The 15039-nt window shown below is 41.6% G+C and overlaps 1 protein-coding gene across 5 annotated transcripts in view; it reads right to left on the reverse strand.

Moving 5' to 3' along the window:
* Positions 1–15039, reverse strand: part of COG7 (component of oligomeric golgi complex 7) — an 85464-nt gene that overhangs the window by 54297 nt on the left and 16128 nt on the right. For 3 of the 5 annotated variants that reach the window (XM_059036971.2, XM_059036972.2, XM_067013606.1), the window contains 2 exons: positions 9653–9735; positions 8731–8853 (listed from right to left, as the gene is read on the reverse strand). In XM_059036971.2, the coding sequence (XP_058892954.1) occupies positions 8731–8853; positions 9653–9735 (206 nt within the window). The remainder of the gene's footprint in view (positions 1–8730; positions 8854–9652; positions 9736–15039) is intronic. The other 2 variants (XM_067013605.1, XM_067013607.1) reach the window with 1 other exon arrangement.

Here is a 15039-nt window from a genome sequence, read left to right on the forward strand (position 1 = left end):
AACAGTTGGCCCTCCATATCTACACGTTCTGCATCCACAGATTCAACCAACCTCAGATCAAAAATATTCAGGAAAAAAAAACCTCCAGAAAGTTCCAAAAAGCAAAACTTGAATTTGCTGCATATCAGCAACTATTTACATAGCCTTTACATTGTATTAGGTATTATAAGTAATCTAGAGATGATTTAAAGTATACAGGAGTACATGCATAGGTTGTATGCAAATACTATACCATTTTATATAAGGGATGTGAGCATCCATGGATCTTGGTATGGGGAGGGGGGTGGGTTCCTGGATCAATTCCCTGAGGATACCAAGAGATGACTATAGTTTCTTAAGTATGACACCAAAAGCAGAGGCAATAAAGGAAAAAATAGATAAATTGGACTATATCAAAATTAAAAATTTGTTAAAGCACATTACAAATAGAGTGAAAAGACAACCAATGGAATGGGAGAAAATATTTGCAAATCATGTAACTGATAAGGGATTAATATCCAGAATATATAAAGAACTCCTACAACTCAACAACATAAAACCAAACACTACAATTCAAAAATGGGCAATAAACTGTAATAGACATTTCTCCAAAGACGATAATACAAATGGCTGATAAGCATGTGAAAAGATGTCCAACATCATTAGTCATTAGGGAAATACAAATCAAAACCTCCATGAGATACCATTTCACACACACTAGAATGGGTATTATCAAAAAAATGGAAAATAACAAGTGCTGACAAGGATGTAGAGAAATTGGAATTCTTTTTTTTTTTTTTGCGGCACGCGGGCCTCTTACCGTTCTGGCCTCTCCCATTGCGGAGCACAGGCTCCGGACGCACAGGCTCAGTGGCCATGGCTCACGGGCCTAGCCGCTCTGCGTTATGTGGGATCCTCCGGGACCGGGACACAAACCCGTGTGCCCTGCATCGGCAGGCGGACTCTCAACCACTGTGCCACCAGGGAAGCCCCAGAAATTGGAATTCTTATGCATTGCTGATGGGAATGCAAAATGGTGCAGCTGCTATAGAAAATGATCTGGCAGTTTCTCAAAATGTTAAACATAGGATTATGATATGATCCAGCAATTCCACTTGTAGGTATATACCCAAAGAATTAAAAACAAGGACCCAAAGAGATATTTGTACACCCATGTTCAGAGCAGATTACTCACAATAGCCAAAAGGTGGAAGCAATTCAAGTGTTTATCAACCAATGAATGGATAGACAAAATGTAGTAAATACATACAACAGATTATTCAGCCATAAAAGGAATGAAAATTCTGATACACGCTACAACGTGTATGATCCCTGAAACCATTATGCTAAGTGAAATCAGCCAAACACATAAGGACAAATATCACATGGCCCTACTTATAAGAGGCATCTAGAATAGGAAAATGTATAGACATGGTAAAGGTTAAGGTTATTAGGGGATGGAAGAGGGCGAAGTGGGGAGTTAATGAGTCCACAGTTTCTGTTTAGGGTGATGAAAAAGTTCTGGAAATAGGTAGCATGATAGTTAATCAACACTGTGAATGTACTTAATGCCATTTGATCGTACACTTAAAATGGCTAAAATGGTAAATTTTATGTATATTTTACCACACACAAAAAATTAACTATCAAACCAATAAAATTCAAAAAAATAGGACAGATGAAGATGTTTACTGCAACTCAACTGCCTTTTTCATCAAGAGTTTGATCTGGGGCTTCCCTGGTGGCGCAGTGGTTGAGAGTTCGCCTGCCAATGCAGGGGACACGGCTTAGTGCCCCGGTCCGGGAAGATCCCACATGCCGCGGAGCAGCTGGGCCCGTGAGCCATGGCTGCTGAGCCTGCGCGTCTGGAGACTGTGCTCTGCAACGGGAGAGGCCACAACAGTGAGAGGCCCGCGTACCACCAAAAAAAAAAAAGAGTTTGATCTGACTGCTACAGCACAGGTTTTTTTTGAGTTCAGCCTGCCTATGCTTCTCTGTGGTATGTGAGGAGAATTTTTACACTGTTTCTATCTCTACTCAAACGATAAACTACTAAGAAAACATCAAGTTGGCAACGGCATTAAACAGCACTCACTTGGCACCAGCACTTACATGATCTAAGCATTAAGTTTGTCTCTTTTTTCACTGGCCCCCAATAGAACAGGGGTACCAATGTGACTATCAACAGAAAAGCACCCACTGAAATTACATGGCAGCACTTGGTTATAAGGTGGTCACACAGGGCTTCCCTGGTGGCGCAGTGGTTGAGAATCCGCCTGCCAATGCAGGGGACACGGGTTTGTGCCCCGGTCTGGGAAGATCTCACATGCTGCGGAGCAGCTGGGCCCGTGAGCCATGGCCGCTGAGCCTGCGCGTCCGGAGCCTGTGCTCCGCAATGGGAGGGGCCACAACAGTGAGGCCCGCATACCACACACACACACACACACAAAAAAAAAGGTGGTCACACACATGACCCAAAATATGCTTATATTTTTTCTTAGATTATTACCAAAATAGAAAAAATTTTTAAATTATCATAGAGAATTCACAAAACTTCAACAAACACCTCTTTAGTTTAATAAACATCACCGCTGGGGTCTGAGAGAAAGAAATAGAGGAAATGCAAATCTAATCCAACAAATACCAAAATGACCAATTTATATCCTGAGCAACAGCTTCTAGCCATCTACTGGATGTCACCATTAAGCTGAGCCACTCTCACTTGGAATTTAAAAGTGTCCTGAATTGGTATTCATTATTTTCCCACTGACCTCCCCAGGTCTGTTTCTATCAACTTCCTTATTTCTGTCAGTAACATCTCCATTCAACCAGAATAAAAATCTCCCTTTCACTTTCCTTTCTTTCAGTCCCTTTTTCAGTTACCAGGTCTTAGCAACTGTTCATTTTTTAACTGGTATCTTTTGCTACATTACCGTCCCCATCCTAGACCAAACATAGCTTCCTACCTGTCTTCAATCTTTCCTCATCAATTCACCCTATTTACCACCACCAAATTCATTATTTTGAAATGTTATTTAGAATTTTTCTTACACTTTAAATGTTTAAATACTGCAAGATTCAACAATCAACATTTTGCCACAACTGCTTTATTTCTATTTCTCTCTAAGCCATTGAAGGTAATCAGAGATATCATGACACGTCACCCCTAAATACCTCAGTGTTTATCTCTTAAGAATAAGGCCATCCTCCTATATTACGACACTGCAAATAATCAAACATAACCTTGAGGTAATACTTTTACCTGCCACAGTCCATGTTCAAATTTCCCCAATTGTTCTTTCAATGTCCTTGATAGTTTCTTTTGTCATCGTGTAGAAGCCAATCCAGGATCATGAACTACATTTAGCTGTCTTTTTTTTTTTGTCTCCTTTAATCTAAACAATTTTCTGACTTTTTTTCATTCATGACAATTACATTTTTGAAGAGTCTAGGACAGTTGTCTTGAAAAATGGTCTTTGATTTGGATTTGTCTGCGTGTTTCCTCATGGTAAGACTTTTTGGCAGAGAAACTACATAGGTGATATTCTGACACCAAAAGCATTCTTAAAACAGTAACATCATCATTCACTCTATAGCTCCAGAGGCTCACTATCTTCTATAGAAAGCCAAACTTCTGTCTTGCATTCGATGTTCCCACTCCCTCCACACAAAGCTGCACCAATACAAACCCTCCTCTGTCTCCATCCAATGTATTCCCCCCACGATCCCCCAAACATAAGAGAACCATAGAGACCTTTACATATCACCCAGTCCAAAGTCCTGATTTGACAATAGAAACATTTTACTACAAGAAAGGATGGGACCAAAGGAGAAAATGAAAACTATTCTTATCTAGAAAGAGAAATCCTGACTCCTCTCCTTGTATTGTGAGAAAGGACTAGGCAATGAGTACCTACTTCACTCTTAGCTCCTACTTAAGTGACCTGAGGCTGGGGTGCCGGGTGGAGGGGGGAGAATTAGACTAAATAACTCTGTACCCAAGCGTTCTAATTGGTTGGTCAGCTGAAACTATGTTTATAGCTGATAGTTTCAGCTGACCAACCAACAGGTCCCCTACGCTCAAAGGTGTCCCCTTTCCTTTAAAATGCTCTGGCAAAAAGAATGCTCTGGCCATTTGCCAAACAAGAACCAAAAGTTCAAAGACTGTAAGACCAAACTTAACAACTAGGGCCAAAGAATTAAACCAAACAGCACATACAAAAACAATGTGACCTTACCCTACACTACATACAAAAAATAATTCAAGATGGGCCACAGAACTAAATGTAAAAGCTCAACAAGCTTCTATAAGAAAACACAGAAGAGCTTTGCAACTTGGGGAATGGTGATGGTTTCTGAGGACAAAGAAAGCAATAACCATAAAAGAAACGATAAAATCAAGTTCATCAAAATCAACACTTCTGGGGCTTCCCTGGTGGCGCAGTGGTTGAGAATCTGCCTGCCAATGCAGGGGACACGGGTTCGAGTCCTGGTCTGGGAGGATCCCGCATGCTGCGGAGCAACTAGGCCCGTGAGCCACAGCTACTGAGCCTGTGCGTCTGGAGTTTGTGCTCCACAACAAGGGAGGCCACAACAGTGAGAGGCCCGTGCACCACGATGAGGCGTGGCCCCCACTCGCAGCAACTAGAGAAAGCCCTCGCACAGAAACGAAGACCCAAAACAGCCAAAAATAAATAAATTAAATAAATAAATAATTTTTTAAAAAAAATCAACACTTCTGCTCAAGCCAGACTGGAAGGAAATATCTACAAAATATATCTTATAAAGAACTTATATCTAGAATATGTAAAGAACTTCTATAACTCAATAATAGAAAGGCAAATTACCCAATTTTTTTAAATGGGCAGAAGACCAGAACAGATACTTCACAAAGGAAGATATACAAATGGCCAATAAGCATGTGAAAAGGTGTTCAACATCCTTAGTCATCAGGGAATTGCAAATTAAAACCACAGAGAGATACTACAACACACCCACCAGAATGGCTAAGATTAAAAAGACAACACCTAGGGACTTCCCTGGTAGCGCAGTGGTTAAGAATCCGCCTGCCAATGCAGGGGACTCGGGTTCGAGCCCTGGTCCAGGAAGATCCCACATGCCACAGAGCAACTAAGCCCATGCACCACAACTACTGAGCCTGCACTCTAGAGCCCGTGAGCCACAACTACTGAGCCTGAGTGCCACAACTACTGAAGCCCGTGCACCTAGATCCCGTGCTGTGCAACAAGAGAAGCCATTGCAAGGAGAAGCCCGCGCACCACAACAAGGAGTGTTGTTGGGTTCGTTGCACACAGCAACGAAGACCCAATGTAGCCCAAAATAATAAATAAATAATAAATTAATAAATAATAATAAATAAATAAATTTTTTTAAAAAAAGAATCTGCCTGCCAATATAGGGGACATGGGTTCAAGCCCTGGTCCAGGAAGATTCCACAGGCCATGGAGCAACTAAGCCCGTGTGCCACGACTACTGCGCCTGTGCTCTAGAGCCCACGAGCCACAACTACTGAGCCCACGTGCTGCAACTACTGAAGCCCGCACGCCTACAGCCCGTGCTCTGCAACAAGAGAAGCCACCGCAGTGAGAAGCCCACACACAGCAACGAAGAGTAGCCCCCATTCACTGCAATTAGAGAAAGCCCAAGTGCAGCAACGAAGACCCAACACAGCCAAAAATAAATAAATAAAATAAATAAATTTACAAAAAAAAAAGACAACACCTGATGTGTAGCAATCAGAACTCTCACGCACTTGTGTTGTGGGAATATAAAAAGCACAGTCATTTTGAAAAAGTACCAATTTCTTTATTTATTTATTTTTGGTTGCATTGGGTCTCCATTGCTGTGTGCGTGCTTTCTCTAGTTGCTTCGAGCAGGGGCTCCTCTTCGTTGCAGTGTGCGAGCTTCTCATTGTGGTGTCTTCTCTTGTTGCGGAGCACAGGCTCTAGGCGCACAGGCTTCAGTAGTTGCAGCACGTGGGCTCAGTAGCTGTGGCTTGCTGGCTCTAGAGCACAGGCTCAGTAGTTGTGGCACACAGGCTTAGTTGCTCCGTGGCATGTGGGATCTTCCCAGACCAGGGCTCAAACCTGTGTCCCCTGTGTTGGCAGGCGGATTCCCAGCCACTGCACCACCAGGCAAGCCCCCAAAGTGCCAATTTCTTATAAATCTAAATATAGACCTACTCTATAACCCAGCAATTCCACTTCCACGTCTTTACCCAAGAGATATGAACATGTGGTGTCCACAAAAAACTTAAAGAACAATGTTTAGAGCAGATTTATAATTGCACCAAACTGGAAATAGCATAAATGTCCATCAATAAAAGACTCAATAGGGCTTCCATGGTGGCGCAGTGGTTAAGAATCCACCAGCCAATGCAGGGGACACAGGTTCGAGCCCTGGTCCAGGAAGATCCCACATGCCTCGGAGCAACTAAGCCCATGCGCCACAACTACTGAGCCAGCACTCTAGAGCCCACGAGCCACAACTACTGAAGCCCGTGCTCCGCAATGAGAAGCCACCTCAGTGAGAAGCCCATGCACTGCAATAAAGAATAGCCCCCGCTCGCTGCAACTAGAGAAAGCCCGCGCACAGCAACAAAGACCCAATGCAGCCAAAACTAAATTAATTAAATAAATTAAAATGTTCTTAAAAACTCAATAAACAAAACTGTTATATATTCATACAATGTAAGAGTGTTCAGTAATAAAAAGGAACAAGCTACTGATACATACAACAACATGAATAAATCTCCAAAAACATGCTGAATGAAAGAAGCCTCACCAAAAGGACATACACCATATGATTCCATTTACATGAAATTTTAAAACAGGCTAAACTGATTTATGGTGGGAAAAATCAGAACAGCGGTTGCCTTCAGGGATGTTGGAACAAAGACTGACTGAGAAGGAACACAAGGGAACTTTCTAGTGTGATAGTCATGTTCCATATCTTGGTAGGGGATTAGGTTAAGCAACATTTGTCAAAACTAATTAAATGGCATATTTAAGATCATTGCATTTCATAATTTTACCTAAAAAAAAATCCCAGTAAACAAACACTGAACTCTAGTTAATAATATGTATGTTCTGAAGTGAATGATGTTTGCAACTTACTTTGAAATGAATCAAAAAATAAGAATGGGTCAATGAACAGATACACATGGATAGATGGATAGATTTGTGATAAAGCAAATATAGCAAAATGTTCATTGTAGAACACAGGAGGTGGGTACATGGGTGTTCACTGTACAATTCTTTCCAATTTTTTATATGTTGGAAACTTTCCATATTAAAATACTGGGGAAATAGAATTCCCTGGCGGTCCAGTGGTTAAGACTCTGCACTTCCACTGCAAGGGAGCGGGGTTCAATCCCTGGTTGGGAAACTAAGATCCAACATGTTACGTGGCATGGTCAAAATATAAAAAATAAAATAAAATACCGGGGGAAAAAAATCTTTAGAGACACATTCACCCTGGCGTCTTTGGGTTTCTTCTGTACTCTACTGAGCTTCAGGAGATGACAGTCACCTATCATGCTCACATTCTGAAAAGAAAATGGGCCATGGGACAAAAGTGGAAATTAGCATAAACTTACGTCTTACAAAACTTGGGGTGAGGCCCCCAAAAAAGTGTGAGAAGTCGAAATCCTTTTTCCAAGATGCTGAAGGGCCATTGTACTTATAGGCATGAACTGTTTTTATCCTCAAGATATAAGCAGTAGACGAGACAAGGACACAAAAATGCGTGCAGATGGACAGGATCACTGAAAACTGACGATTACATAAGAAACGGGAAACTTCTACAGGAGGTTGTTTTTTGTTTTGTTTGCTGGTTTTGGGGTGTTTTTGTTTTTTTGTTTTGGGTTGTTTTTTTTTTGTCTGAATAAGGTTGGTTCAAGGAGAAAGAAAAGAGGAAGGAGAAGAGCACTTCAACCACCTTGAATGACATGACCCTATACAAGGAATTCTCTCCAACTACAGTGGAGTTCATTCCAGCAAATTACCGACCAATATGCGAAGGGCAATTCACAACTAATTCTGAAAAAAATATAAGCCACACCATAAACAGGCCCAGTCAGTCATCATTACTCAGACATAAGACAGCCTTTTTCCCCTTCTAAAGAGAAGATCTAGTGCACCTCCTGGCATCAAGACAAGGGACCAATGTTTCATAGCCTTCAAGGCTGAAAATGCCTAGAGACTTTAGGAAAGTAAATGATGGAAAGTTCGTGAAAGTAAATGAAATGAAGTTCTCTGTCTCACCTCTCCCCTAAGTCAGAGGGTGCCTTTAAAATTATACTGTTCCTCTAACTCTTGGCTTATTGTGAGAACAAGGGAAACTAACTTTAGGCCGAGTAAATTTTACCCAAAGTTAAGATTAAAACAGCCTTGTTCACTCAAGCACCACCTGACTGAGGGCCTCCTGCTTTTAGATCAGAAGATAACAGCCTCCAGGAATTCCACAGGGCTCCCCTGCTGAACAACAAGCAACACTGTCGCATTAGATTCTATTTAAGATATAGATAAGAGCGATAAGAAGAGTTAGAACAGAAACGTAAAGCTTTTCCTGCCCCTTTGGTGACGACAGCAGATGGGGAGGTTCTTCGAGAGCGGTGCTCTCTCTGGGTGGCCTGGGTGCTCTGCGGTAGAGCAGCCCACTCCCAAGGCCTTCACCCTCTCCCTCGGCACCGCGGGCTTTGTTCTCGCGAGAACCCAAAAGAGCTGTTACCTGCATAGCCCACTGGATTTGCGTGTGCCAAGCACCGAGCAAGGCGTCATAGAGTCCAGTGAGTTGCCGGTCCAGGGGTAGGTCAGTCTGGCACAGCTCCTGCCAGGCTGCTAAAAGCTGGACCTGCAGAGGCAGAACAAAGGAGGCCTTACTGGGTCCGCCAAGACATGCTGCCTGCTGCAACTGCCCTGCCCTCCTACCAGGGCAAGCGACTGGCCACTGCCTACTCTCCCAGGCAATCGGGTACCCACAGACGACCATTCACTTCAAAAGAGGCAGGAAAAAAAATTTACAGTCAGCTGCTCTGATCATCAGCCACAGCTTGAATCTGTTGCCCTCCAAGTGATCCTTTCTCCTTTTTTCTTGCCCCCAACGCATGCCAATGTACTCAGCATGCTACCATTCTTCTGAATAGACCTCAGAGGTGGGCGTTAATATGTGTTTTAGCTTCGTGTCCTAACACTACTGCTTAAAAGACAGATGGGCACTGGACTTGAAGGAATTAAGTTAGCCCAGGAAGCCGTCAAGATTTTCAGTAACCTAATTTCAACAAACCTAGAAAACAGATAAAATTCTTAAGGCTTTTAAGAAAACTTAAGGCATAATAAACCTTGCTGAAGGCATAATAAACCTAATCGCCCTTAAAAGACAAAAATAGGAAAAACTAAAACTCTTCAATCTGTAAAGGAAATCTAGCTATAAATACAAGTGAGGCTGAAAACTAATGACTTTTTCCAACTTGCAATTAAATGAATCCACAGGCTGGACCAAGAGCACCCCCTACTGGGTAATTGAAAGAAAAAGACCAGAGGGCATGGAGGCAAATATTTTTACCTTTGAGTAGGAAACTGGGATTCTAAACTGTGATTCTGTGGCCCAGTTCTACAAGCATTCCACATGGTAATCACTCACAGCTTCTCACCTTGTGACACTTGTAGTAGTATGCAAGAAGTTGGGGCATCCGGTCAATTTCAGTAAAAACCTTCACAAACACTTTGGACTGATCTAAAGAAAAACAATGGAAAACATGTACATACTGTTACCAGGTTTTCTGTTGCAACCAAGAGAAAGAATTCAGCAGGATAAATATGGATTACACATGAGCTAGTATTCAGAAGTTCCCACCAAGACAATGAATTAACTCATGTGTGGAGATCATAAATATAAAACACAAGTGAAGTTAAGGGTAGAACATGTGACTCAGTCAGATACCACATGCCAATATTCATTCCACAAAATGGGTTTAATTATTATTCGCAAAACAGTCCCTGAGTTTTCTCATTTCTATACCATTCAAATATGTATTATTCCTTCTGTGCCCTAAATACTTTTCCTCACCTGTCAAAATCTTAGATCCCTGAAAAAATGCTCCTGCTACATTGCTGACTGGGAGCAAAAAAGATACAAAATTGCATATACTCAATGTACATACTTCCCTTAAAAGATGTATGTACACAAAGGGAAAAAGACTGGAAGAAAATACTAACAGTCATCTCTGGGTGGTGAGTATATCATTTTATTGGTATATCATATTCTTTTCTATATTTTTCTCCATTTTTCAAATTTTTAATAACCTATATATGTATTATTTTATAATCAGAAACAATTTAAAAATTTGTAATTCATCTCTTTCAAGGTTCTGCACATATACTAGCTCTTTCATAAAAGCTTCCTCGATTTTGTTTCATCCTTTCCTTCATCCTGGGGAGGCCGAAGGCAGTTTTCACATTCCATCTTGTAATAAAATTATTTATGTACTTGTTTTCTCCCAGCCTCGCCCTCCATCAGTGTGTAAGGTCTTTGAAGGACAGAAATCTTGGGACTTCCCTGGTGGCTCAGTGGTTAAGAATCTGCCTGCGAATGCAGGGGAAAACGGGTTCAAGCCCTGGTCTGGGAAGATCCCACGTGCCATGGAACAACTAAGCCTGTGCACCACAACTACTGAGCCTGCATTCTAGAGCCCGTGAGCCACAACTACTGAGCCTGTGAGTCACAACTACTAAAGCCCGCGCGCCTAGAGCCCGTGCTCTGCAACAAGAGAAGTTACCGCAGTGAGAAGCCCGTGCACCGCAACGAAGAGTAGCCCCCACTCGCCGCAACTAGAGAAAGCCCGCACACAGCAACAAAGACCCAGTGCAGCCAAAAATAAATTAATTAATTTCTTTAATGACTATTTGCTTTTAAAATGCTTATCATTTTCATAAGATCACTTAAATAAATGAATATTCCTGCCATATGTAAACTCAGGCTCCAAAAAGTTTCTTCACTTTATCAACTGAATTCATTGGTTGTGTAAAATGAACCAGGCATGTATATTTGAAGATTGTGGGTAATGTGTTGGGGATGTACTAATTTATCAGATTTCCCGTTAAAAACTGTTAGTAAAGAAGCACCTTGGCCTTCTAGGAAAGATGACCGATTAAAGAGCATATTACTTTTGTGGCAGAAAAAAGCCCTTCCTGATACTCACCAAAATTAACCACCCAGGGACTTCCCTGGTGGTGCAGTGGTTAAGAATCCACCTGCCAGGGCTTCCCTGGTGGCACAGTGGTTGAGAGTCCGCCTGCCGATGCAGGGAACACGGGTTCGTGCCCCGATCCGGGAAGATCCCACATGCCGCAGAGCGGCTGGGCCCGTGAGCCATGGCTGCTGAGCCTGCGCGTCTGGAGCCTGTGCTCCACAACGGGGAGAGGCCACAACAGTGAGAGGCCCGCGTACCGCAAAAAAAAAAAAAAAAAAAAAAAAAAGAATCCACCTGCCAGTGTAGAGGACACGGGTTCAAGCCGTGATTCAGGATGATCCCACATGCCGCGGAACATCTAAGCCTGTGCACCACAACTACTGAGCCTGAGCTCTAGAGCCCACGAGCCACAACTACTGAAGCCCACACACCTAGAGCCCATGCTCCACAACAAGAGAAGCCAATGCAATGAGAAGCCCATGCACTGCAATGAAGAGTAGCCCCCGCTCACTGAAACTAGAGAAAGCCCGTGTGCGGCAATGAAGACCCAATGCAGTCAAAAATAAATTAATTTTTAAAAAAATATTCAAAATTAACCACCCAAAGAAAAACACAATATCATTCATCTGTCTTGAAGCCAAGAAAATGTCTGTACTACAAACTTTGGAGGGGACTTCCCTGGTGGTCCAGTGGTTAAGACTCACGCTTCCAATGCAGAGGGCGTGGGTTCGATCCCTGATTGGGGAACTAAGATCCCACATGCTGCGGGGCATGGCCAAAAACAAAAAACTTCACAGAATACCAATCAGATACTCAGTCATTTTGGCAGATGAGTGGGGATGCTGGGAGAACTCTGGATGTATCACGCATAGAGCAGCGCGATGGAAAGATAAAGACTGAGAGCCAAGGGAGGACTGGGCAGGCAGGGGAAGGCCTGCTTCCATACCAGCTCAGCAGTGGGACAGCCACAGGGCTGAAAAGCGCCATTTCCCCCTTCTGAATCGGCATCCTGCCTACAGAGAGTAGAATCTGGAATCAAGCCTGATTCAGATTTGTCAATGAAAGCTGTCAAAAACAGCTAACCCCAAAACCAAAGCCCGTGATCCTGACCCACAGAGCATTCTTCAAACCTGACGCCAGCACCAAGTAGCCAACTCACACAGAAGGAAAGGAAAAAACTTAAATTCATGGAGCTGCCCACCGCCACTCCTACTCCCCTAACCTCACATAACTAGACATACACCCAAACCACACAGGTGAGCTCCGTGGTCTGTAGCTGCCACAAACTTCATGAGAAAACATGAGGAATAAAGCTGCCAGATGGTGATTTTCCAAAGGCCCAGCTCCAGTCCTAGAATCCTGCTAATGAGAAGAAGACTCAAAATAAAGAATTGACAAATGGGGAAGATATGGAACGAAAAGGCTGGAGATGAGTCCTGGACCCATTCTCTTTGGGCAACTGAAAAGCATAACAGAGAACGTAGCCTTTAAATCAAGGGCAAGAGGAAATCTCTCAACTAAGTCCAGGTCAACAAAGGAGGGGTTTCCAAGGAGATCCCATGCTAACTATTTTTCAGTAAACAGTAGACCCAGAAAAAAGCACCCACATACAAATATGAATAAATAGAAACAAATATAAACAAAAAAATTCCAGCATGTGACCTATGCAAAAGTACCACAGGGGGTAAAAAAGAAAGGGAACAGAGCATACAGAAGGTGCATGCAGAGAGCATGTCAAGAACAATGAGAGAGAAGATAATAAGGAAGCAGAGACTTAAACAAACACTACAGGCCAATTAGACCTAACAGACAGTACAGAACATTCCACCCAACAATGGCAGAATACACACACTCAAGTACCCATAAAACATTCTCCAGGAGAGACTGTATCTCCGGCCACAAAACAAGTCTTAATAAATTTTTAAAGATTAAAATCATATGAATCATATAGTATCTTTTCCAATCACACTGGTAGAAAACTAAAAATCAACAGAAGAAAGAAAACTGGAAAATTCATAAATATGTGGAAATTGAACAACACACTCCTAAACAACCAATGGGTCAAAGAAGATACCACAAGAGAAATTAGAAAATGAAAAATGAAAACAAAACCTAACATACCAAAACTTATGGGATGTCACAAAAGTAGCCCAAAGAGCTAATTTATAGCTGTACATACTTACATTAAAAAAGAAGAAAGAGTTCAAATCAACAACCTAAACTCTACATCTTATAGAACTAAGAAAATAAAAAACAAACTAACTAAACCCAAAGTTAGCCAAAGGGAAGAAATAATAAAGAGCAGAGGGCTTCCCTGGTGGCGCTGTGGTTGAGAATCCGCCTGCCGATGCAGGGGACATGGGTTCGTGCCCCGGTCCGGGAAGATCCCACATGCCGCGGAGCGGCTGGGCCTGTGAGCCATGGCCGCTGAGCCTGTGCGTCCAGAGCCTGTGCATCTGGAGCCTGTGCTCTGCAACGGGAGAGGCCACTACAGTGAGAGGCCCGTGTAGCACAAAAAAAAAAAAAAAAAAAAGAGCAGAGCAGAGATAAGTAAATAGAGAATACAGAAACAAAACAAAAATCAACAAAATCAAGGGTTGAAAAGATTCTTTGAAAAGATGAACAAAATTGATAAAACTTTACTTAGATTCACTAAGGAAAAGGAAGAGGACTCAAATAAATAAAATCAGAAATGAAAGAGGGGATATCACTACTAATTTTACTGAAATAAAAAGAATTATAAGAAAGAACTATGGACAATTATATGCCAACAAATTGGATAAATTAGATGAAATGAACAAATTCCTAAAAATACTCAATGTACCAAGACTGAATGATGAAGAAATAGAAACTCTGAATAGACCTAAAACTAATAATTGAATCAGTAATCAAAAACCTCTCAACAAAGAAAAGCACACCAGATGGCTTCACTGATTAATTCCACCAAACACTTAAAGAATTAATACCAATACTTCTCAACCTCTCCCCCAAAAATTGAAGAGCAGTGAACACTCTCTAATTGATTCTATGAGGGCAGCATTACCTTAATACCAAAGCCAGACAAAGACATTACAAGAAAAGAAACCTACAGATTAATATTCCTGATGAATATTGATACAAAAATCCTCAACAAAATACTAGCAAATTGAATTCTACATCATATTAAAAGGATTGTACACCATGACCAAGTGGGATTTGCTCTGGGACACAAGGAAGGTTCAACATATGAAAATCAATGAATGAAATACACCACATTAACAGAACAAAGGAAGAATATCCACGTGATCATCTCAACTGATGAAGAAAGGCATCTGTTAAAATTCAATACTTTTTCATGACAAAAACTCAAAAAACTAGGAATAGAAGCAAACAACCTCAACAAAATAAAGGCCATATACGAAAAGCCCCCAGCTAACATAACACTCAATGGTGAAAGACCATTTCAAACTTTTCCTCTGAGATCAAGAACGAGACAAGGATGCCCACTTTTGCAATTTCTATTCAACTTAGTACTGGAAGTTCTAGCCAGAATAATTATGCAAGAAAAGGAAGTAAAAAGCATTCAAACAGGAAAGGAAGAAGGAAAAATATCTTTGTTTGCAAATGATATGATCTTATTTATAGAAAGCCCTAAAGATTCCACCAAAAAAAAAGCTGTTAGAACTAATAAGTTAATGCAGCAGAATACAAAATCAACACACCAAAACTCACTTGCATTTCTATACAGTAACAATGAACAATCTGAAAAAAAAATTAAGAAAACAATTCCATTTATAATCACATCAAAAAGAATAAAAGTTAGAAATAAATATAATCAAGGAGCTAAAAGACTTGTACACTGAAAGTGA

The sequence above is a fragment of the Kogia breviceps genome, chromosome 14 (assembly GCF_026419965.1).
Source record: "Kogia breviceps isolate mKogBre1 chromosome 14, mKogBre1 haplotype 1, whole genome shotgun sequence".
Lineage (NCBI taxonomy): Eukaryota > Metazoa > Chordata > Mammalia > Artiodactyla > Physeteridae > Kogia > Kogia breviceps.